Source organism: Lagopus muta, chromosome 5 (assembly GCF_023343835.1).
Source record: "Lagopus muta isolate bLagMut1 chromosome 5, bLagMut1 primary, whole genome shotgun sequence".
NCBI classification, from domain to species: Eukaryota; Metazoa; Chordata; class Aves; order Galliformes; family Phasianidae; genus Lagopus; species Lagopus muta.
In genome coordinates, this window is record NC_064437.1 from 10,289,992 (window position 1) to 10,314,169 (window position 24,178).

General features: G+C 47.9%; 2 protein-coding genes across 11 annotated transcripts in view; one reads left to right on the plus strand and one right to left on the minus strand.

Annotated features, from left to right (window-relative positions):
- MED8 (mediator complex subunit 8) overlaps window positions 1-24,178 on the plus strand; it is a 203,393-nt gene that overhangs the window by 161,553 nt on the left and 17,662 nt on the right. The window lies entirely within an intron of this gene.
- The window catches only part of SZT2 (SZT2 subunit of KICSTOR complex), a 54,102-nt gene that overhangs the window by 21,207 nt on the left and 8,717 nt on the right, over window positions 1-24,178 (minus strand). For 5 of the 10 annotated variants that reach the window (XM_048944322.1, XM_048944324.1, XM_048944320.1 and 2 more), the window contains 37 exons: window positions 20,156-20,387; window positions 19,330-19,459; window positions 17,973-18,115; window positions 17,151-17,303; window positions 16,680-16,794; window positions 14,693-14,898; window positions 14,086-14,310; window positions 13,640-13,718; window positions 13,169-13,263; window positions 12,735-12,903; window positions 12,136-12,250; window positions 10,894-11,007; window positions 10,212-10,409; window positions 9,981-10,093; window positions 9,356-9,497; window positions 8,677-8,841; window positions 8,228-8,432; window positions 7,979-8,091; window positions 7,252-7,510; window positions 5,679-5,844; window positions 5,504-5,596; window positions 5,236-5,317; window positions 4,839-5,120; window positions 4,470-4,608; window positions 4,098-4,214; window positions 3,916-3,979; window positions 3,380-3,565; window positions 2,971-3,309; window positions 2,641-2,830; window positions 2,194-2,268; window positions 1,958-2,096; window positions 1,633-1,750; window positions 1,262-1,391; window positions 1,027-1,179; window positions 813-915; window positions 327-444; window positions 66-177 (listed from right to left, as the gene is read on the minus strand). In XM_048944322.1, coding sequence (XP_048800279.1) covers window positions 66-177; window positions 327-444; window positions 813-915; window positions 1,027-1,179; window positions 1,262-1,391; window positions 1,633-1,750; window positions 1,958-2,096; window positions 2,194-2,268; window positions 2,641-2,830; window positions 2,971-3,309; window positions 3,380-3,565; window positions 3,916-3,979; window positions 4,098-4,214; window positions 4,470-4,608; window positions 4,839-5,120; window positions 5,236-5,317; window positions 5,504-5,596; window positions 5,679-5,844; window positions 7,252-7,510; window positions 7,979-8,091; window positions 8,228-8,432; window positions 8,677-8,841; window positions 9,356-9,497; window positions 9,981-10,093; window positions 10,212-10,409; window positions 10,894-11,007; window positions 12,136-12,250; window positions 12,735-12,903; window positions 13,169-13,263; window positions 13,640-13,718; window positions 14,086-14,310; window positions 14,693-14,898; window positions 16,680-16,794; window positions 17,151-17,303; window positions 17,973-18,115; window positions 19,330-19,459; window positions 20,156-20,387 — 5,577 coding nt within the window. Of the gene's footprint in view, window positions 1-65; window positions 178-326; window positions 445-812; window positions 916-1,026; window positions 1,180-1,261; window positions 1,392-1,632; window positions 1,751-1,957; window positions 2,097-2,193; window positions 2,269-2,640; window positions 2,831-2,970; window positions 3,310-3,379; window positions 3,566-3,915; window positions 3,980-4,097; window positions 4,215-4,469; window positions 4,609-4,838; window positions 5,121-5,235; window positions 5,318-5,503; window positions 5,597-5,678; window positions 5,845-7,251; window positions 7,511-7,978; window positions 8,092-8,227; window positions 8,433-8,676; window positions 8,842-9,355; window positions 9,498-9,980; window positions 10,094-10,211; window positions 10,410-10,893; window positions 11,008-12,135; window positions 12,251-12,734; window positions 12,904-13,168; window positions 13,264-13,639; window positions 13,719-14,085; window positions 14,311-14,692; window positions 14,899-16,590; window positions 16,795-17,150; window positions 17,304-17,972; window positions 18,116-19,329; window positions 19,460-20,155; window positions 20,388-24,178 lie in introns of those variants that run through there. The other 5 variants (XM_048944329.1, XM_048944325.1, XM_048944321.1 and 2 more) reach the window with 3 other exon arrangements.

Genomic DNA, 24,178 nt, shown 5'->3' on the forward strand with positions numbered 1-24,178 from the left:
GATGGAGCTCCATGCCTCTGCTTCGTATCAGCTTTGTATCTGCTTCCAGGCACTGTAACACCTACCTGCTGGGGCAACGCCATGGACCATCAGCTGGATGTGCCTGTCTACTTGTCCCACCAGGCGGGCAGAGTCCATGCTCCGGCATGAGGCTGCGTCCAGAGAGGAACGAGAGCCCTGGAGAAGCAAAAACAGACACATGGAAGCAGCATCCACATGAATCCCAGATACAGTGCCACCCACTGCCATACCCATCCACATATATGCAATACAAATTTTACCCTACCCAAAATCCCACATCTGCTCCCAGACTGCAGCAGACTCACCGTTAGATCCTCAGTGTAAATGGGTTCCTGGCTGCGTGTCAGTGCCAATGAGCGAGATCCTGGGCTAACGCTGCTCTCTGCTTCCCACACCTTCCCACTGTTGGTGGTTTCAGCCAGTCTGAATACAGGAGAAAGAAGCATCAGCCTCCGCTGCCAAGAGTGACAGCATCATGCCTTCACAGAGGATCTACATCCTCCTTGCTCTCCCTTGACAGATAAGGGAGATAAGTCCTTATTCCTGAGTATAAGTCCTTCTGGTACAGAGCTTGTGAAAAAAATCACTCTTGCTCTCTCAAAACAAATATCCTTTTTTCTCCTACGTAAGGGCTCAGCACAGGAAGAGTAGGAGCAAAGTGATCTATCAGAAATCAAACGCTGCTTAGGTCACAGCACGGTTCCCAAGGCTGGGTAGACACTTTCTGCCCCAAACAACTCTCAGCCTGGCGTAATGCACAGTCAGGCCAACAAGTCAAGCCAATTTCTTACCGGAGGTAGAAAACAGATTTAGTGGCACGTTCCTGGTAGACAAACATATTCTTCCTGTTCACTACAGAGAAGGCGTTGAGCACCGAGCGAAGCGCCTGGATAGCTGTGGGCAAGGTGGGTTGTTAGCTATCCCACACATCCTCCTCTGCTGTGCCAATCCAGCCACAAGCCAGACTTGACACACAAAATGAGGAGGAACCTGGGCTGTACACACCTCGTGAGACCCCCATGTTGGGGCCCATCTTCAGGCGTGAATGCACGTGGATGAGCGTGCTCCACACTACATCACAAGCAAAGTGCCCTGGCATGAACTGCATTGTGGCAGCCAGGTAATCCCGGGGCTGGTAGTTCTCTTCCACCGAGTAATCTAGAAAGAAGATAGCACATAGCTGGGGCCATGGCACAGAAGTTGCTTTTTTCAGTTGCCCACGAGTAGGCAGCATTCATACCGTCTGTTGGCATGACACGCTGCCTATAGTACGTATAGGGAGTTTCACTCTTCCAGATGTCCTCCTCACTCTCTGCCACCAGCAATGAGTTGCATATGTGGCTGTCATGCAGGTCTTGCAGCAGTAAGCGCTGTAACAAATTAGAAGAAGTAGGTTTTGTTGTTTGAGCAGCCCAGGGAAGATAGCAAAAACGGAGGACTCAGGGCCAGACAAAGCCCCTTTTCTTTTGATCCCTGTGCTGAGACTCCACCTGCTGACCTAGCCACCCAGGACCTGCTTTGAGATGGACCAGACAATCTCCAGAGGTCCCTTCCCATCTAAGCCATCTAATGATTGGCAGTTCAACCCCTACCCTCTGCAGATTTTTTTACCTGATTGACAACCCTGCAGATTTCACTGATCTTCTTTATCACCATCTGGTTGAGACTCTGGCACTCCCCTGGCTGCTCTTCTATCTCTGCTGATGCTGCCTTCTCCACACTCAGGCTGCTTTACAGGGAAGGGGAAAAAGGGATCAGCAGGATACCTGCACAGTACCTGTCTGCATGCATAAGGCGTGCACGCAGTGGAGAAGAATGGCAGCTTTCCTCATATTAAGCACAAGATAGGACAGGTAGCTGATCCAGCCCACAGAGATGAGTGACAATAAAGTGTTGGTACAGAGAAGCAGTGGCTAGACAGCCAGACCCTCCTTACCGTGTGTGGTAATAGACTTCCACTCGGTCCTGCTCAATTTTTATGATGAGCCAGAAATCAGGCATGAGGGGACACTTAGGCTCCTGGTCACTCATTAACGCCTCATCATACTCTGAATCACTGCTCCCCCCATCATAACCTGCAATGCATCCACATGTCAGTCCCACACAGCAGCCCCACACCCCCCCCTTACCACCTCACTGCACACTGCTGCTGCCCCCAGCCCTGGCACTCACCCAGGTGGTCAGAGTCCATGCTGCCCTGGCTGGACACAAGGCTCTGCACACGGCTGGGGCGCTGCTTGCTGGAGCCTGCAGAGAAGAGGAGATGATCACGAAGGCACTTGCTAAGCCCCCTTGTACACTCTCTATGTGTTAAGAGAAATGCTACAGCACAAGTCACAGGCAGGCAGTGCTGGGGAATGTACTGCTGGCAATGGGCCTCATACATTAATGGAAACACTGGGAACTTCATGGAACTGGAGATATCACTGCACCCTTTACAGTCAAACACCCCAGGCAACATTAAGCACTGTGGCAAGGAAGAAAAGACTAGCAGTTCTGGGCAATGACTCCAAGGACAGGAATAAGTCATGTTTCACATGTTGCAGCCGAAAGTATCCCCCAGCCCCTTAAAAGCTCCTGAGGCTGAGGCACCCTCCTAACTACATCTGCAGCTCCTACCTTCCCTACTCTGTGTTACAGAGTCAGCCAGGCTGGCTGCAGATGGTGTCACTAATGGTGATTTCTCGCTGTTGCCCTTTTCAGAAGAGGAAGATGGCAGGGATTGTATGGTTGTCTCCAGGACTGCCTCCTCCAGGGAGTCGTGGCCAGGTACTTTGCTTTGCTCTAGGCTCAGCACTTCTCTTGTGACCTGCACACAAGTCAAAGTCGCAAAAATAACCATTAAAACAGGCACCAAAACAACTCTACCCATCCTCCACCTTCATCCTTTTACCTTCACTCATCAGAGGGTCCCACACCCTCCCACCAGCCCACCCCAGGGCTTCTCACCTCATCCTGTGCATGACTGCGCCCTCCTGTGGGATTTCCCGTGTCCGGCACAATGCGCATCTCACTCTCTGGCCATCCCCAGAGACCCTGAGATTCTTCTGGGAGGACACAGCTCACATGGTGCAACTCACAGCTCTCTGCTTCTGCTTCACTGCTCCCCTCCTGGCCTGCCTGGCCCAGGGCTGTCCCTGTGCTCCCTCCAGCTTGCTGCTGTAAGCATGGTGTTCCCGAAGGGTTTGGGGCTGCCCGCCTGGAGTGCAGGCGGCTGATGGAGATGTAGTGGTAGTCACTGCCTTCTGCATTGATCACGTAGCCTGGCAGGGCCATTCTTCTGAACTCCTGTAACACAGGGAAGAATAAGCATCCCACTAGCTAAGTGTACGGCACTGCCTCAGGGCTCCCTCTTTACCTCCTTGAACTTCTCCAGAGAGTGCTCGGGTCCAAACACAAACTGGAGCAGCACCACCTCGCTGTGGCAGCTGGGCCGCCCTTTGGAGTTGTAGATGTGAGTGGCCACCCGGTGAAGGATGGAGGTGCTGATGACCTGTGAGTGGCGCAGCGCAGACACGATCTCATCATCCAGAAGCCAGCGAATCTGAGCAGAGCAGGGACACAGAGCACAACTGATATGACTGCCTCAATTCCCACCCAAGTTTCAGCAAGTCCAAAATAGTTCCATTCGTTGTCTACTTTCCTCGCTTCCTTCTGACTGTACCTAAGAAAAGAGTTCTGGAAGAAGTCTGCCTGTCCCACCCCAACTGCACCACAAGTTAACCTCACACTTCTGGGTGGCACAAGGCCAATCACCTGTGTGATACAAGGCTTGAAAGTCGCTTCAAGTGACAAAGGGTATGGCCTAAAGCAGGCTACAGAATATGAAACAGCAAGTGCGTGCTGTGGCAAACTACTCCAGCTGGAAGCAAGAAGCAGGCGAAGCTGCCTTACCTCATTCATAGTAGCTTCAATAGCCTGCCTGTGCACTCCAGGGAGGTTGGAAAGCGCAGGGTGCCTAGGAGAGAGGACAATAAGAACCAGTCAGTCATTCTCATTCACACAGATACCACAGTGCAGCTCCTAGGCTGCAAAAGAAACTCATGACAGGGCTTACTATAGCTGCAGAGCCATACCTCTCATCTCCTGTGGATGGAAGCCGGTCCAAGTTGTGCATGATATCCTCATCTGACCGGAAAGAGGATGGCTGCCCCGGAGAGCGGGTGAAGGACACGCTGCTCTCTGAGGTGCATCTGCCAGAGGAGACAGAGCAGGCTGAGCATCAGCTTCTGAGCCAGAGAGGAGGAACAGACACAGTTTCCAGAGAAGGAAAAGTGATCCCTATGAAAGGTGAGCCTATCCTGGAAAAATGTTCAATTTCTTCAGGGCTGTTGCATGCTCCACAAGGAAGACAATACCTGGTCTCAGAACAGGGAGATGACCTGAGACCATCTTGCTGGGAAGGGCAGGCAGAGGATGGGTAAGCAGCTGGGCCTCCCCCCACTTACCTGTTGTGGAGAATGTCTGTGTTCACAACCTCTATCTCGAGGGGCAGGGTAAGCACAAAGATATCCAGAGTCACACAGAGGTCCCCCAGGTCAATGGTGGTCAAGCCCTGGCAGCTTTCCAGGCAGCCAAGAACTTCCCCTGAGGAGAGATCTCAGACTAAGGGGATCACATGACAAACAGCTCTGCTTACACCCATACACAGCTTGGTGGGAAGCACAGAAACTGCAACAAGTAGCTGTCCCACACAACTGGACAGGCTTAAGAAAGTCACCATCCTCTGTGACCTTTCCACAGCTAAAGCCACAGCAAGTGAGAGATCTCACAAAAGCCTGACTGCCCTTTAACCTCACAGCAAGGCTTGTCCTTACCTAGGCAAGTTGGAAGGGACTGTACAGGCATGGAGCTATGCTGGCTACGCAGCTTCACAGAACAAGTGAGGTGCACAAAGAGTGGGGGCATCTCCTGCTCCATGAACTCTTGCTCATTTAGTGAGTCCCCTCCCAGCACGCTGAAGGAGTCATCATCCTGGTTCACTGTGTTGGAATCCGAGAGCGAATCTGTGTCTGGGAACTCATGCTCCAGCTTCTCACGGTATTCCACCTCCAGCTCTGGGTCACTCTCTGTGGCAATGCAGCACCCAGACACAGTTCCTGTTGACAAAGGATCCCCATTAGCAAACAGCGACCCCACCAGACACAGACAAGTTCTGACAGGCATTACCTGCAGTGAGACAACAATCTCTAGGACAGAGCAAGAAAATTTTACCTTCTTCAGCTGCCAGTTCTGCTTCCGATACCTCCATGTCCTCACTGCCTTTCCTGTCTGCCTGATCCCGAGATGCCTCTTCCTGAGAGGGAGAGAAGAAGGACAGATACCAAAACTGTACCAGGCAATGGAACAGGCTGTTGTGGTGGGCTCTCTAAGTCTCCATGAGTCTCCATGAATCTGCCAGCCCCAAATCCAGAACTGATGAGAAGCAAAGCTGCTTCTCTCTACAAGGACTAGGTGCCTGCCAGGGCAGCACCATGCCTACCTCTTTCTTGGCTGATGGTGGGCAGTAGAAGAAATAGTGAGGATTTGATGGCACTGGCTTGAAATGTAAACTTCCAATTTCCAGGAACTTTTCCTGAAAGAGAAATCCCAACCATGAAGTAGACATTCCACTCCACCACCCTGCGGCACACAAGCCAAACTCCCACATTCCTCACCTGGATGATTTTATGCAGGTCAGGGTGTGCCTGACAGGGCTGTCCGTTTTCCAGCAGTGAAAGGGGAAACTCTGAACAGCAACCAGTGCCCACACTGCTTTTTGGCTCCTCTGTGGGGCTAGCAACATTGTGAGAGTCCTGCTCACTGTAGTCTTCCATTTCCGCACTGATAGGATGGTGGGCAGGTCAGACAGGCAAATCAAGAAGCAGCACTTACACTTAATTACCTACCCTGCAAGCATCCCACCTCACAGCTCCCCACACCTTATTCTGTAAACACGAGGCAAGTCATAAGTCATCCAGTTTCTACCTCTATGCCCCTGAAACCCTCATCCCACACTCTAACCCAGATAAGCACTCAGGCTGTCTGAAGCCAGGCCAGAGGTAGCTTAACCAACCACAGGATTGGTACGGTTATTTGACACCATGCTATCCCCTGCCTGGGAAACAGACAAGCAGATAAGCACAGGGAGCCATCTGAATTACCAAAACTCAGCCCAGGATATTCCACAGCAAATCGTGCTGCCCCAGCACCCTTAATGTCCTGGCAGCACAGAGCAGAGCACAAAGCTCAGGCCCATGCTCACTCAGCAGCTTTGGAACAGAATCAATGCCTAATATTTAGAGAATGCAATCTGAGGAGTAGAATGAAGGTCAGACAAAGTACTCTCAGGTGCCTGAATTAGTAATACAGATGGCAGATCCTTCAGAAATGTTTATTGTAAACCACCAATCCCAACTCAGATTGCGTATCTTACAAACAATGAAAAATTCCCACAGTTTTTCTGTGTGAAAGCTGCACTTGAGGAAAAAGTCACCTGACCTCCCAAACCTCAACATTCTTCAAAAGCAGCTTCATCCTGCTGATTTACAGCATAAGAGGTTATAAGACTGAGGATTCCCAACAAATTGTAGTGCATTCATATCAAAGAACTGAGCGTAGTCAAGAGCAAACTGAGGACAAAAAAAAAAATAATAATAATCTATAGAGGGCGTTTCTTTCTTCAACAGACAGCACAGTAAGGTAGACTAAAGTGCTTCTCCCTTTCCTTAATATTCCAGAATCAACACAAGCCTCAGAAACATCCTACCAGAACAGAGTTTTGTCATCAAGCATACTCCAGTTCTGCAGAAACATTTTCTCTTGTGATATTATTTCTAGTCGTTTCATTGAAGAAAGGACACTACTCTTCAGAAAGACATAAAGTGTGCTGTCACCTGCCCTTTTCACCAGAATCAGCAGTAATCTCAGATGAGCCAGGCAGTGGGAGATGCATAATTTCTCTGGAAACAATACATCTAAGTGTTACCTGCAGATAAACTGCTCTGCAGCCCAGATGGGACAGTTATGAGCTAAGACTACATGAGACAGTCAAAGGATAAATGTCACCAGTGATCATAAAAAAAAAAACCAGAAGGGTCTGGTAGACACCATGCCAAGTGTGTATCCCAATGGAAATACCTATTTCTACATGTGGCTGTTAAAGCCTGCCCTACAACATCCTTCCTAGCAAATAATAGAAAATTCTTGAAGAACAGTCTGTCTCAGACCAATTTTAAGTCAAGACCCTACCTTGATTCAGAGACCAAGACACCACGTTCTCTAGAGCTCTGCTCCTCTTCTTGCTCTATGCTGCCTACTTGGAAGCTGGCAGCCTTAGGTTGTGTATGGAAATGTTGGTGGCTCTCTCGGAAGGAGCGGACATGGCTGCACACTGTCAGCAGGAAGTTGGTGATATCTATCTCTTGTAGCAGCTCCTCACAGTAGTCCATGGCTGTAAGAAGGTCTTGAGAGCTGATGCTGTGTGACTGCTGAAGGCTCTTGAACAGCCCTACAGATCAAACAGAGTATTTGAACATCCCAGTGCAAAGATGCAAGGCTCCAGGAATCAGGCAATAATTTCACTCAAGGGAACAAAGACCAGACTTCCACCAAGTCCCTGTACAGAGCTTTAGTCAACACAGGTACTGGAGACAAGACTCGGTCAAGATGTCTAATACTACATGTTAGCCTGGGCTTGGTCACGCCTGAGAGACTTAGGGATCTGTCACCCCAAAGATGAGAGCAAAGCTCAAAAGAAGGATCCCCCCATCACAGCACTGCACAGCTCCAGGAACAAGCTGTGTGAGGCCCACAGAGAATACAGAGGCGTCTTTAAACCCCTGCTCATTAGAGACCAAGTCCCACAGCTCCTTCCTTTTCCTCAGGTAACTTATCATGAAAATTAAGACACTTTTCATAAAGAAGATCCAGAGTCCAGCCCCAAACCTGCCCCATCTCCCATCACACTGCTTCTCACCTTTCACATAGCACTGGTGGGAATGCTCCTGCAGCAGTGTGCAGTAACTCACCAACTCTTTATGCTTATGATCTAACCAAGCAGCAGCAGGAGGACGTTCCAGAGACTGGGACCTGAAAAGGACACACACAGGAAGTAGTTGTTGTAAGGTAGATAGGGAAAGCCAAGAGAAAGAGGCATGGTTGGAGCCAGCCTCTTGTCAGGGATGCTCCTCCATCCTCCCTAGAAACCATGAATGTCTGGTATTACCTGAAAAAGACATCCCGGGGAGGACGATGTGCCCGTGGGCTGACAAGCTGCTCTCGTAGCAGCTCCAAAGAGCAGCTGTAAATATACATGGGGCAGCGAAATCGGCGACACTCGCCTGGCTCAGACTGTGAGTTCTGGCGGCAGAAGGAGATGTGTACATCTCTCCGCGAGGGACCACTCTGTTCTGCAGCGTCACGGCTCACTTCTGAAACAGAAAGAATCCTAAGATAAAGGCTTTCAATGCATTCCTCATTCCTTGCCTGAGAAAACCACAGCCCTCGCTGCAGCATCCACAGGCAAGAACTGATTTTACAGGCTTCTCCCCACCCAGCACACACACGTTAGTACAATCTGCCTAACCGTAGGAATTAAGAGTGCTTGGGAAAAGCCAAGGAAAGGAAAGGTGTTGCCCCTAATTCATTAGCCAGGTGCTGTCATGAGAGCAGTACCATGCACTGGTGTTACGCTGAGGGTAGGTAATGGCACTGCAGCATCCCCTTCTTCAGCCTCAGCCCTGTCCTGCTCTGCACAGACAGGTCTCAGAGTACTCTCTCCAGCCTGACTCTCATCTTTTGGAGGTTTGTCCAATCCGCAAGACATCAGCTTCTGTACATCTGGAAGAACACAAAACAAAATCCTCCTTCTGTCTTGTGTCAACAGGTAACCCATATTACATTCCCAAGGCAGAAATTCCTGCTATCACTTTGTGTGTGGGAACAGCACCAAAGCTGAGCCTAGCAACTTCCACCAGCAGCTCAGTGGAAGGCAGACCAGTCCCAATGCCAGAAGTAGGGATTCCCCTAAAGCATCCCACATCAGCCTTCTCACTTCATTTGTTAACAATCTTCTCTGCTGGCATATTCCAATAGCTACAGCTAGCAAATGAGTCATAGCCAGAATTCTGTCCTGAAAACAATGTGAGCAGCAGACTGTCCAAGGAGAAAACAGCAAGACATTTATCGCTTTGCACCGCCCTATTCCTGGCCTTATGGAGAAAGAAGAATGAGTCTAGATTCTGCTATTTAATCTCCCCTCCATCCTAGAAGAGCTGATACTGTTGTTCCTGTTTTCTTGAGGAGGTGGTTAGAACTGCTGCCTCCTTTTCCTCTCCACAAAAGAGACCCTCACCTGAGAACGTGGCTGGCAGGAACGTCAGGAATACATGCTGTGGATTGACCAGCTTTGCATAGCATCGCCACTGTGGGGAAAAAGGCCCTGTAGTGTCACTCAAGGTCACATCATCCTCAGGAAGCTCTGTGTTGCCGAGGCTCTGAGGAAAGAGCAGAAGCTTGCTAAGTTTACAGCACATGGCACGGCCTACCCCAGGGCAAGCAGCAACCATACAGAGCAAGTTTCTCCATGACTACTAGTTAGCACAGCACTGAAATAACCCTGGCAAATCCACACAACATTCTCAGAGCAGCCTGGCTCCAGGAAATACAGGAGATGTTTAGTCAGCTTTGCTGGGGCTGCTTCTGGCCTCCAGGCAATGATTGCCCATGATTTCTGAGCTCTTTGCAGCACAGCACCCATGCTGCTCTAACAAGCTAAGCCCCATAGTGTGTGCAACTGCCCACACATTGCTGGATTCCTGCCCAACCTCAGTCACAGGCTACAGCTTAAACTGCTGCCAACTGTGGAAAAACACCACCCTTTCAGTCTGTTCTCAGCTCTTGTGCACTCTCCTGCCCTTCAGCAGCTGCTAGCTTATCCCCGGTGGGGGCTCAAGAGAGGGCCAGCAGTTCAGCAGTACCTGCAGAGTACTTGTGGAGCCAGTCATATCCCTGGTGCCATTACTGCCAGCATGATGATAGGATGCAGAAGTGTCCTGCTGCTCCAGGGTCCCAGAAGTTTTTGAGGTTTCTTCTGGAATGGAGCAGAGAAACCAACCTGAGGAACACCAGCTGAGGAAAACGCTTAAAAGCGAGGCCCCCTGAGATAATCCAGCTGCCAGCATCCCTGCTGCAGCGTTTCTGGACCTTACCTCGGATCACAGGGAGAGTGAAGGGTGGTTGATGACCATCACGATCCCGTTGGAGAACCTGCTCCATGAAGGCCACGTGATCAGCATCAGCCATGGGGATCTCCCGATCACTCAGGTCATGCTGCAGGCAGCCATGGAAGAGGTTTAGTAGCATTTCATTGGGCACAAACGAAGAGTCCTTGGTCACTTCCTCATTCTCTGCTCCAAAACAGAACCACAGCAGCTTCAGAGACAGCATCTCCAGAGCTACCACCTGCCAGGATCCCAGAGGACAGCCCTTTCCAAAGCAATATTTCTACACAGCCAGAAGTTTCCCCTGACACCTCCAAAAGGCTGACCTGCAGAATGCCAAGATGCAACTCCAGCAACACAAGCTACCATGCACTGACTCTCCATACTACTGTAACTGGTCTAGAGATGTCAGGGATAAAGACAAGAAATCACCATGCAAAGCAACTATCTAGATTTGAGACTTAGAAAGCAACTCTTCCAAAACTATCATCACAAGAATGCAATACATCTGCACAGCCCTGAGGCTGCAGAGCTGGGAACAGCACTTAGCTACTCAAAGAGACATGGCAGCTCCCCCACACCTGCGTCCCAGGGAGATAAGCACACATAGCAGGGAGTACAGAGATACCAAAGGAGGACCAGAGGATGCAGGCAGTGAAGAGACACTCACCTTTTGTCAGCATTAGGAAGAACATTTCAACCTGCTGACACCTGGGCAACAGCTTCATGAGGTTGAACTGGAATGGGATCTCATGCACTCTGAAACCAGCCCCCATGTCTGGATCTGCAAGAATTGGGAATATGATATTTCAGATGGCATCACAGAGCCCTTTCCCCAGATCTCCTGGACATATATGGCACCAGCCCTAAACGAAACATATGAGCACAAGTGACAGGGCACAGCAACAATGCCCCATCTCCTTCTACTTGTGAGAGCAGGGGGATACAAAGGAAGACTGAAATGAAGATCAAAGACTGCTGGAAACTGTAACAGGTTGTGAGCTACCTACAGAGAGGTACCTTGCTGATGGAGTCCCCTGCCACTTTCATTCAAGGACAGAGCGGAACCCATAAGACTCTACACAGCCCAGCTGACTGCAGCACAACTAGGCCCACAGCTGCCAGAGGACAAGAGCTGCACATCAAAGTCACAGGAAATACTGCTGGAGGTCAGTAGCCATGCTGGGAGCCAGAGGCAGCCTATGTTAGCAGAGCTGAGGACACCCTTCGTTTTTGAAGATCTCTCCCATCCGGCAGGCTCCCCACATCCTTTCACACACTTCCTGTTCTCTTCCTCAGGAAAGAGTCTGTCCTCCATGCCCTGAGCTTTCCTGGCCCTCTCCTGCTCCCACTGGACAAGTGAAATGATCCAGTGATCATTTCAAATCCAATGATTTGGGCTGATCCTTGCTCCCTGAAACTCACACAACACTGGCTATGTTATTCACTGTAAGGCAAGCAAATAAAAGATCAAGGATGAACTCCTGACAAGAAGCTTAGGTAGTAGCAATGTTCAGCCTGGACATTTGAGAAAAGCTTTAAAGCAAAAACTTATTGTCTGGCAAGGGTTTACTCCCTCCCACACTGCTGGAGTTCTCAGTGAACTGTGTCAGATCAGAAGGGCACAACCCTACCCGAAAGGAAGAAGGCAAACCAGACCTTCTGAGTTCCCTGTTCAAGCCTCCCCAGTCCAGACAGAAAATCTCAGTGCCTTTTTTGGCCTTCCCAGAGTGAAGCCATCTCCTTTACAGCTTTGAACAAGTGCAACAAAGTGAGAGCCATCAAAGTCTAGAAAGTCATTGTCAAAAATACCTGCTCAACCTTCTAGAAGTCTCTAACACTGCTCAATGAACTAGGTGCCTAGCTACCTCCTTTCGCTTCCTCAAACCTGCCAGGACATAAATGGGCTCACCTTCAGTAGCTTTGGTGTCTGAAGGAGGACAGACCCACTCCTTGTTCTGGCACAGTTGGCTGATGTATTCAAACGTCAGCATGGTGGCAATGCATGTCAGGTCCCGTGGGTAGAGCTGTAATAAGCAATCAAAGCTCAGTTGTGCACAGCAATATTGCTAGTCCCTCATGCAGCAGAAAACAGTTTCAAGTTGAAAAGAAGAAACACCCACAGTCCCGTCTCTTTCACTCTTACTCATTGCTCTCTCCTTCTCCAGTCCTGTGCTAATCTCTTTTTGCCTTGTTCAGGTGGTGCAATGGCAATGCTGCAAGCCTGCTCTGGCCTAGCTCACTCCCCTTTAATGGAACAGCTCTTAACAAAATAAGATGTATTCTTCCACATATCCCAGAGCAACACTGCATGCACTGCCTTGCAATCTAGGAGCCGCTTCTGTTCAAGCCCAGTTCCTCTTTTGGAAATCTCAGCTTCCTCTGTTACTAGCATTCTCACTTCTTCTGGCTCCTAGTTAACTCATCCCATAGTACTGTGGTACACTTGCAACAAACTCATCTCCCTCTAAAGAAGGGCCCATGCCCTCACTCACCTTTTTAGGGACTTACCGCTTTAGGTATTTTCTGGTAGGGCAAGCCATGGAGGTGCTTCCAGTTCTCAGCAGTACTGTGAACGTGGCCACTCTGTGGCTCTACCCAGCACTCGGTGACCAGATTCAGTTCTGTGTCCACCTCAATGGCCTCCACCTCTGTATCATTGTCATCATCTGTGGAGAAGCTGGAAGAAAGACAAAGTAAGTTCTATGAGATGGAACAGAGCCAAAAGCCTTCTGCAGGTCCTCTCTGAGCTATGAGAACAGTCGCACAAATTGCAGGTTTGCAGGCAAAGCCCCACCTAACTGGTGAGCTATCTGTGGCAGCTGGGTGTTTAGCTAGATTATAGGATGGCCTTTTTGCTCTCCACACTACCCACAAAGGTTGAAAACTGAAGTCACGTCCCCCACTGCAGCCAGCCCTCCCCAGGAGCGGGGCCATGGCCTCACCTGTCCTTGGTGGAGGTAGAGTGTGGGGGGAAGAGGATGTACTGGACAACACAGGTGTGCTTCTCCCTGCTGCTGCTGCCACTTGAGCCATCAATCTGGAGGGGAGACACAGCATGAGTCTGGCCAGCAGCAAGAGCCCACACCTACCCAGTGCCCATCACACAGCACAGCCCCATCCATCAGCTCTGCTTGTGGTGGTAGAGAGAGGGAACCTGCATCAGCCCCAAAATTCCACCAGAATAACCTGTTCCTGCCAGCAAAGCAGGTCTCTAATTGGAGATAAAAAAGCAGGACCCAACATGCACACTGGTTTACTGCAGAGGAGGCTGTGTATAGGGAGACTTGCCACAAGGTTACACACTACAAGTGGGTGGGAAAATTAATCACACCCACCTACCCACCACAGGAAGGTGAATCTACCTTGGAAGAAGCAACAAAGGATTGTTTCCTCAGTGTGGCCTCCAGGCTCACCTGTATGGGCAACTCCAGCACCATATTGATAATTCCATCCCCACTGGATGCAAAGTGGAAACCCTCTGACAGACGGACCCTGGCAACAGAGAGGTAGTAGACACAGAGCATTTCTCTATCTGTACTGCAAGGCTTAAATATAAGAATTAACTGAACCCCTCATTCCATTGTATCTCTTACCAAGGCGGGGAATTGCATGCAGAGAATGGGGAGAGGTGCACCTTGCACAGAACAGCCTGAGTGAAGATCTACACACTCCAGGCATAAAAACATCACTTGCCCTTTTGTATGTGTTCCAGGACATTCCATTTCCTCAACTGCAGCTGAAGAACTGGGTGAAGCACTGGCATAAATAACTCTGGAAGCCATGAGTAAAACTCTCTGCCTCAGATCTGCATCCCTAGAACTAACCAGACAAAGCATCTCCATCCAGGCGTACAACTTACTCTGTGAGTGTGGAAAGGAGCTGGGCTACTGCTGTGATGGGCACAGCTGGTGCCAGCCCTGACTGGACGCTCCATATCCAACGTTGGTGATAAAAGTAGCGGGACAGTGAGGCCAGGGTGGATGAGGCAGTACGATTGGCCACCATGGTGAGCGGGCCAGACACTGGAGGATGTTCCAGGTTGAGAATGAAGGGAGCTCGATAGTCAGAAGGCAGCTTCTCATACCTAGAAGGTACAAGTGTGGCTTGCTGAGATGCTCTGCTCAGGACCAGAACTGCCTGGATTCACAGCATGCTCGCTGGGCCTGGGACAGAGCTTTCCAGAAGCAGAACACGTCTAGTTCAGCATAGCATTCCCTCAGACAGTGGTAACTCAACTTAATTTGCATCATCTTTGGTAAGACAACAAATTCGCCCACCCAGCAATGGCCCCCACTGGAAGTCACAATCCTCCAGACTACATCCACCATTCTTAGCCCTGTAGCCCAAACCATCCCAACCAAGCAGAGGCATCATAGTTTCTCACTCTGCCACAGACAAACCACCCACAAACCCTTCCCCCTCCCAGGAAATGCAATCACACTGCCAGCTTGGGTTCCCATCACTACCTGATGAGCAGCTTCTCCAATGGTTTGTGCAGCACAACAAGGCAGGGTCTGTCTGAGAGGGCTGACTGGACCCCAGCCACAGGTGGAGATTTGGAGGGAGAACTACTGCCCAACATTTTCCTCTTTGCTTTTGGAGTTGCCTCCTTGCTCTGGACCCTGTGAGGAAAGCGCAACTGCAGGATTCGGTCCCGTAACTCCTCCACAATCTGTCATGGCAAAAACAAGAGGTAAACATGATCATCTATGTCTGGAGACAGTCTGTTCAAGAAGCTCCCAGAGCAACTTTGAATATACAGATAAGGAGGACCAAGGCTCCTAGGTCCACAATTTAACAACTACACCAAATATTTTTAAAAGCACGAGAAAGGTCAAAACAACCTAAGGATGGTTTCAAGGCTGGAGAAATCACTTTCCTTATCTCTAAACAAATTAACTGCATGCCTGCTTCTCCACAAAAACAGTTTAAGTACCCACATTCATTTCTCCTCCCTTCCACAGCCTGTAATGTTAACTACTACACATAAGATTGGATAGACTGCTCCCACAGTTTATGGACTCCACCTCCATCACCTTCATGTGTCAAACTTCTATTGTACAAGGTTTCAAGAGTTAAAGCTACTTTTTAGGTTAGATTGTTTTTTCCAATATACCTTCAAGATGACTTCCTGATTACTTTACTTTTTTATCTTGTTTTTAGCATCTGTGAATATTGTTCTACCCTTACATATTCCAGAATTACAGAACAGTTGAGGTTAGAAGGGATCTTCCCCCTTAAACAAGATGGGCTACATTCTTCTGCCACCCTCCAACTGAGAAGCTAGTCAGCCCCCTGGTAGGCAAGAAAAAAAAATTGGGCATTATACCATTTATTATTTGCAGCTCCTGCTGCAATGATCTGGAGCTTGCCCAGAGCTGCAGGGTATGGTGCCATGCCTGTCCCACACCTTCTTCACAAGGCAGGTGTTAACTGATGCTTGCCAGGGGGAACTCCTTTGTGAAACCTGTCACTTACAATCAAAGCCCAAAGCTTGGATCTCCTCCTAATGACACAAGGGTGTTTGAGCGCCAGAGCACTGTGTTATCTAGGACAGTCATCTCAGAAAGAGATGGCCCTACTGGTATGTCAGCTTTAGAGTGAGATCAATCAGAGGAGAAGCTCAATGAGACAAACCAAAACTTTCCATGAAGATGAAAGATCAAAATTTAATGATAGACCTCTTGTTTATAACAAAGTCTTCACACAGATTAATGGCACGTTTCTCATACTTACTGCTCTACCTAGGAACACTTAGACTTGTCTCTGCCATTAAAGCTGGAGAAACAGTTTGCACAGTGACCTCACCTTCTGAATCTGACTGGGGCAGCCCCCTTACTTGTTCTAATAACAAATGAGTTATTCAATATATATATACACACACATATAAAATACTTGCATGTCTCTGAAGTATTTTTGGTGTGTTTTTTTTTTCCTCACTGGTCACACAGGGAACTGTTCGCATTTCATCTCTAACCCCTCCTTGTCCCATTATACAATGTACATACGCAACTCACCACCTACTGAAGCAGATAGCCTAGGGAACACATAGTACATCCATCTCACAGGTCTTTACAGATGAGTCAGACAAATATCTGCTGTTCTTGACAGACTGTATTGATTGGGTTTTGGTCACAAGGACAATCTAGATAATCTTTGAGTCATTTCAAGGCCCACAGTTCTATCGTGCATTTGGAAGAGCATTCATGTGACCAGCTATTCTATTGATATTCATGTTTTTGGGTTTAGATCTCTCATAGACAAGCTTTCATTCACAAAAAGCTTTGTCTAAAATGTCCCTTTCTGTTACAGTAAACTCACACCAATCTAAGCTTTAATATAATAGGTATTAGAGGATACTTGCCTACAGTGTTGCCTGTGATCTATCCACCACTTCCACATCCAGAACTATTTGCTTGGTTCTACCCCTGGAAGCAGCCAGCCAGCTCTCACCTTGTTCCTGGCCTGTGCAGGTGTGCCAATGGGGAAGCCCAGGCGAAGAACCATGCAGGGAGCTTTGGAGATGATCCGCACCACATAAAATGAGGAGGGAGTAGGATCCTCAGAGCTAGGGAGGACAGATTAAGACAGGGCTGAAATAACACAGGTGTTGTTCTGTCATGTCAGACCAAGCGTAGGCCTGTTCCCCAGTGCTCAACAGCTCACATAAGATGGCAGCAACACATCTAAGTCCCAGCACGCAGAACCACCCTCAGCCTCCAGCTACCTTCCCTCTCCCTCTGCTCTGTGCCTTGAACACAGTGGAAGCAATTCAGAATACACAAGGTTTCATATCTGCTTATACGCTCTTATCCTCTCCCCCAGACATCTGCTCCCAGCCCACCGCAGCATACTGGTCTAACAGGATCTCTGGCCTGGCCATGTGCCCACTTTTCCTCACGGAATCACCTCACAGACACTCACCTATGCATCAGCTTGACATAAGAGTAGCCCTCCACCAGCACAAAGCTGCTCCAGTCCCGCAGCAGGGAGGTGAGAGCAGAATGAGAGATGCGGCACTGGATGGTGCTGTAGCGACCGTTGTTGCCTGGTGTGTGCAGGTGCTTGGGCACAGGCCTGCAGAATGTGGCAGACAGACATTTTAAAACCACAGTTGCTCATCTCCTCCCCAATGCTTTGTGACCCTTAGCGACATCCATTCCAACTCATCCTCCAACCAGCACATCAGCCTTCCTACTGCACAGCTGCTCATATCCAAATATGCCCCATGTCCATGCCTGTCAGTTAGAGCAACACACCCTGAGCCACAGGGACCCCCTTCTAAAGCTTGCAGAGAGCACACTTGTATTATCTCTAATGCACTTCATGCAATATACAGCTATTGTTCCTGTAACTCTGCTACTAGAGCCACCCTTAGGAAATCTGTGCTTTTGGGGCAAGTGTTTTCCAGCAGCAAACAAAAGCCTGTAAGACAGCTTCAAATGGATAGTCCACATCTGCTGCACTCAGGAAATCCAAATTCAAGGAGGACTTGAGAAATAACTTGTGCTCCTGAGAACAACCTCCCTCTTAACAAAAGCTCACTTCCCCACCGCAGTCCCTCTGCCCTTGGCCATCCATCAACTCCAGCTAGCAGAGTTCTCTCCACGGCCATAGGGGCCTGCAAAACAACTGCAGATGGACTGAACTGAAATGCAGCTTCCGCAATGTCTGGAAAAACTGACACTGTACTTCCCCTGGCTGGACTACAGAGTGCACCCAAATTCAGCCCTGCCAGTTACGTACGTGTCATGCTCCAGAAGGAGAACAATACGATGCATGTGCAGCCACCTCTGCCAGAAGTTGGCATCCATGGAAAGGATAGGCTTCCAGTAGGAGGCAAACTGGGAATGGCTCGAGTCAGATCCACTGTGCTGCAGGGATAGCACCTGAGAAAATGACAAGATGGACTGGTAAGAAGGCTATGCTCGGCAAGAAATTGTGTGCTTCTACCCAGAGAGCACAGGAATTTCTCTAGTGGCTGAGCTGTTTACACCTAGAAGGCCACGCACATGCCTAGCTTTCAGTAACTGCCCCCCAGCATAACTGCGTTCATACTGAAACAAGCAAACAACAATGCAAGCAAAAATAAATCAGGTTGCTGAAATGTCAAGTTAACTGGGAATTTAACTACATAGCATCAAGTAATTTAACTACAGAAAAGATAGCATGTAATGGCATCTTCTCTGCTTGAGAGGAGAATATTTGGCTTGTGTCAGCAGAGCAATTAAACACCAAGATAACCCAAGTGAGAATGCACATGCAAATAGGATACCAGTAAACAAAGTACCAGCATTGGGCAACTCTGGCATGTTTATATGGTAACACTGTGATTCAACCAACTATACCAACACTGCTGGCACTGAAATAAAGCGGCAGTTAGCCACAAGATGGAACACTCCAAATATGCTGTGGGATGTATGTTCATACATAGAATGATGTACTGTGTAAACCAAAAGGAGTTAAGGGCTTAAGCAACAAAATTTTAAATTTAAATTAATTCTCTGCTAGTCATCATCTTCTGCCAAAGCCAAGGACACTGCTAACAAGAAGAAGGCAGTGTGTCAGCAATCCTGCACTGTGAGCTTCAGTGAGCTTGAATTTCACAGTGGAAACTGTTAGCTCATCTTCTGTTTAGTTTCTGCTGTGTAGATGACAAATATGCCTCTTTCACATGAGTGCTCAGAGCAATGAGCCTGTTAAATAAAAGCCATTTAGCAGATCCTATCTTCCCCTGATGGTGCTGAGCCACAATACCAGGGCACAAGGCTGCAATCAGCAACTCATATATGAGGCATCCACTGAAAAATTGCAACAGAAGAACGTTAGCCTCCCCATCAGTCTCAAACTCACATCATTACAAAGAAGGCTTTGCAGCATGCGTAGGAGATTTTCTGCAAGGCTTCTTCTCACAGGGAAGAAGCATGGGATGGGACTGCACTGCACACAAACTCTGCTACTGACCAGGACAAAGAGAAAAGATGAAGACTGAGAGCTATAGAAAGTCTTGCTTGTTTATTAGGACTCAGCTTTGCCTGGTGCAATACAGAACAGGCAGGAAGGACACCTGTCCCATGCTAAGTAGGACAGAGAGGGGTCATACCGGAGTGGTTGAGCCTGGTGGGATATAGAAGAGGGGCACTCCATTCTTGGTGCTCTCAGGAATGGTGAAGTGCTCCGGTACTGTGTCAAAAGACTGCAGATGAACCAACATCTGATCTGTCTGGTTGATGCTGGAAGAGAAGAGGTGGTTAAACACCAGCCCATGTTTTCCCCTTCAATGCCCCAGTCACTCCATGCCTGCACACACAGCACTCCCTGAGTTTTTGGGAGCCCACGTGCATCAGCACAGCTTCCTACAGTCAGACTGGGATTCAATGCCTGTCTGCAAAGAGAACGACAGGGAATTCAAGTGTAACAGCCTAATGCAAAGACACATGAACAAAGTTAGGAAAGAAGGGTAAGGAAAAGAATCTGCAGAGTAGTGGTGAGCAACAGTCATCCTGGACAGGGAACAATTATAACCCACAAGCCCCTGAAGGCTCAGAGACATGAAGTGCTTTCTTAGCACAATTGTGCAGCAGATACTGCATAGGAGCCTGCTGTACTACTAGCCTTCACAGCAAGGCAGTGCTGCAGGAACACATCACCTCCATGGGATGGCAGTCTGAGAGCTGAGGACTGGGACTCACAGGAAACAATCAATACCTTAATCATGAGGCAATCTCACAGACTAGGTCACAGACTAGTTTGAGTCATCTGCTTGGCCAGAAGGCAAGTTCATTGTCAGATGTACCTTTTCCTTGCAAGCACATTCTTTTCAGATCCTGAGCTGGGAAGGCTGCCTGCATAACCCACACCCCAGTACATCAAGGAAGTGACTTCTTAGTTACATTGGACTCAGAACTGTTGGGGAAAGACCAGCTCACCTTTGCAAGGTGTTCCAGAAGCGCCGGATAACTGTTGTGCGGTACAGACTGGTGATGGGTTTCCTCATGGTGCAACTGATGTCATGCAAGATATCATAGCTCCCCTCCATCGTCACCTCCACCCACGTGCTGCGCTTTGATGGGTCCAGAGGCCAAGGTGTCACAGCTAAATACTCTATCCTCATGTTATGCTTCCAAAGCAGCACCAGTTTCACCTCCAGCTGAGATCCACCTGCGTGAGAGCAAAGTAATCATTTCAAGTATTCTGCAAATATCTGAGCTATATCTCTAGCCAGGGACTCCCAGTTACACTGAGATTGTTTGATCACTATGAGGAAGACAAAGCAATCTAACTGCCTGCCTGCTCTAATCATAGAACAGAGAATATCTTGAGTTGGAAGGGAGCCACAAGGATCACAGTGTCCAACTCCAGCTGAAGCTATTCTCCCTTCCCTCCAACAGAGGGAAGCTTTGCTAGCACTGAGCACTTGGTGAACAGTCCTTTAAATGTAAACATACAATCCAAATTAGAGAAAGCAACTGGAACTTGGGGAAGGTGCTGACACTTGCAACGGGTTACCATCTTTGCAGCCTCAGCTTTGCTTCCAGGACTTTCTGCTTTGCACAGATGAGCAAGGACTTAAAGCAACAAAGTTTGCAAAGCAAAGTCTTGTGAGCTGTTTGCAGAGTTAATCCCACTATAGAAACATGGACATTTTGTTGGACGCAATAGAGCTTGATCAAGAAGAACCTGGAAGGTGAGGCCAAATTCCTGAACTAAACTGTATGTTCTTCCTGCACAGAGACTACTTCATACAATCTAGAACATCAAGCATCAAAACTTTCTCACCATGTTTAATCCCTTCCACTCAGCTCCTCTCAAAACTAAGAAGCTAAGACTGAATATTCACTGGTTCTTCAAACTGCAGTTTTCTCTCTATGGGCTGGCCATTGCATCTCTAGCACAAGTAATTCAAACACCTGACAGCAAGCCTCACTGAACAAGAGGAGCAGAAAACTATCAATGCACTGCTGACCATGCATATTTATTTGTACCAAAACAGCTCAGTGAAACACATTACTTTCTCTAACAGCACCACGTTGCTGTTTCAACTGCTCAACCACTTGTTTGATGTCCAGCTTGTCCTACAGTTTGCCAGACTTGCAGCATTTGTGAGACAGGTGACTAGATCTGCTGGAAAGCATACAAACAAAGTCATCAGTCTGGATCCTATGCTTCCTGCAGAGCTCTGTTTCTACTGCCATTTGTACATTAGGCCACCCCTTTCAGAGGCTGATTACACTTCATTGTAAAGCAGTCTCACTTTTTGCCCCTACAACCCTCACTACGAGGCTGCCTTAGAGAATCTGCCACCCATTGACTTCCAGAAGAAAATCTCAGGAGTACATGCCCAGTTCATGCTTAGCTGTTCTTTTTCTGAAATGAATTTTATTCTCAGAAGCTTAATTTCCAGGCAAATCAATAGGGAGTGTGCACTAGGGAGAAAAATCTTTATCTGGTTTCAGCTTTGACTGTGAAGGTTAAATCAAACCATAGTCATTGGCCTGTAACAGGCTATCCATTCCTCTTAACAGCCTCAGACCTTTCTGTGCTGCAAGGAGTCATCTTAGGAAAAAAAAAATTATAATCAAGGATGCTTAGTATATTCCATCTGTATTCCACTGCAACCTTTGCAGGGCCTCATATTTTTCACAACAAGTTCTTTGCATTTGCCAGGGTTCTACCAAGTGTTGTTTACACATGAAGATTGCTTAGCTTGTCAAATAGACTAAAGAAGAATTGATAAATGGGTGTCCTTCCATTTCACACTGCCAAACTGCCTCTCATTCCTATTGCTGTAGTCATCATCCATTGCTTTCTGCACATCATTTTGGTTCTCATAACAAAGCCTTCCTACTTCATCAACAGCAAACATGATAAGTAAATTCCTATTTTTTTTTTGCCTAGGTCATTAATGAAAAATATTTCCTACTTCCAGCTGTGTTTCCATTAGTCACCTTGGCTTCGTTCATATCATCCAACACAAGCAAAGCTGAAAACACAGGCAAAACACTTGCTTAGTTTGAAGTCATACACCAATGAATCTTTAACCTGTTCTTATTACTAAGCAATCTATTCCTGGTTCTTGACTTTATAGCTAACAAAGGAGTTTCTTGCTTTGATCTCCTTCATAAAGTCTACAATGCTATAAAGGGACAATAATAGCAGGGTGGCAAAGTCTTTGGCTACACCAAATGAGAATGAGCCCAAATGCAGCAGCCATTGATACAGAAATGAAGAAAAAGAGCTACTCATCTTTGGAAGGCCTCAGGTAGGCAGAGATCTCCAGGAAGAGATGCCCTCACCTCCACTGACAACCCTAAAATGAGGTCTGAGAAAGGGTCAATCCTGGCTTGACCCCTTCCAGACACTCAGGTGCACAGCATCTCCTGGGTTGGCCCTGCCTTCCCACCAGGTGCTCTATCACTGGTTCAGGCTGTGACTTAGCATTTCCACTACCAAGTCCAGCTCTGGCTTTTAAAAAACTCACCTTGCCTTCTCCCTAGCCAGCCTGTGCTCAGCCATTTTTGGACTGGTTTCACAGAAGATAAATTTTCAAAAAAAGTCCTCTAAGCACTCCTATCCTGAGCACACAGCAAAACCACACAGACAGTGAATCACTGTTTTTTGTTGTTACAGACAGCAATCCTCTGACGCCGTCCCAAAAAGAGACAGGAGAGGAGCTGAGCTCCATCACACCCCACAGCCTTCTGACGGAGCTCCTCTGCCTTTCATGCCTCTCAGTCCTTCCCCTTTCACAAGGGCTTCTGTATTCCCAACTAACTATAGCAACTTTTTAAACACCTAAATATCTGAAATCAAACAGTGAGGGTAACCAGAGCACTTACAAATACCACAAACAACCTCTCCGGGCACCTCTGAGCACAAAGCTATTTATTCTGTTCTGCCTTTGGCAAAGTGAAGCAGAAAAGTGACAGTGTCAAAGTCCACAACTGCACTCTTTCCTCTTGCTTCACAGCCAGTTGGCTCCTTAGCAGCTTCTAGTTGGCAAGCACTAGCAAAAGCTTTTGGCAATCCAGGTTAATTAACTGTTCTTTGTTACACACTTCTCTGCAGAAAGGCCCAGAGAGCTCTGATAATCCAAGCATGCTTTTCCTTTGCAGAGGCAGATCTGGATGTCTGAACATCTTGATCTTTTACGAAGTCTACTTTAAGCTGTTAGTTCAGTAATTTTTCTGATCACAGTCAGCCAATCCCCAGGGCATTTAGCATTTCCAAATTATAGGTAACACTATCTGCTACTACACTGAAGGCTGACACAGAAATACACACTGTATTTTTGATAGCTCAAACATTTCATTTTGATTTCCTCCTAAAAACAACAAAAACAAAAATAACATTGTGGAAACACACAAACTATTTTTGGCTGAGGAAGCCCTTGAGCTGTGAACAGATTCCAAGCACTCAAAGGGAAGACAAAAGAAAGGAGAAAAGGGATGTTAAGGATGCTTACCCCGCTTTTATTCCTCCCCACGCACCTGCCCTTAACTATTCAATTCTGTAGGAAACAACAACTCAGTACAGCTGCTCCTCTGCTCTTCTAAAGACAACCAGCCAACTCACATCCAGCAGCTAACAGAAGGCAGGCAGATACCCAAGGAAAAGTGCATGAAGCATGCTAACCACGTGCTGATACTTCTAACACGTTTCCAGAACCCAGAAACTTGCTCCTTTACAGTAACCTGAGCCAGAGGTTGTAGCTCATCCTTATGCAGAAAGGTCCAACATGAATTTGGCTGACTGCTTTCTGAACTATTCACACTTGCTGCCTCTTCCAGCACTTCTCTACAGAACTTCACCATCATCAAGAGCACTTCACCACTGTTGCCAGATAACAGGAAGGTTGTTTCTCCAGCGTCCTCCAAACTTTAAGTGAAGTGGTTCATAAATTACAGCAGACATAATAGTGAGCACAGCTTGGACAGGAATTGACTTGTCAG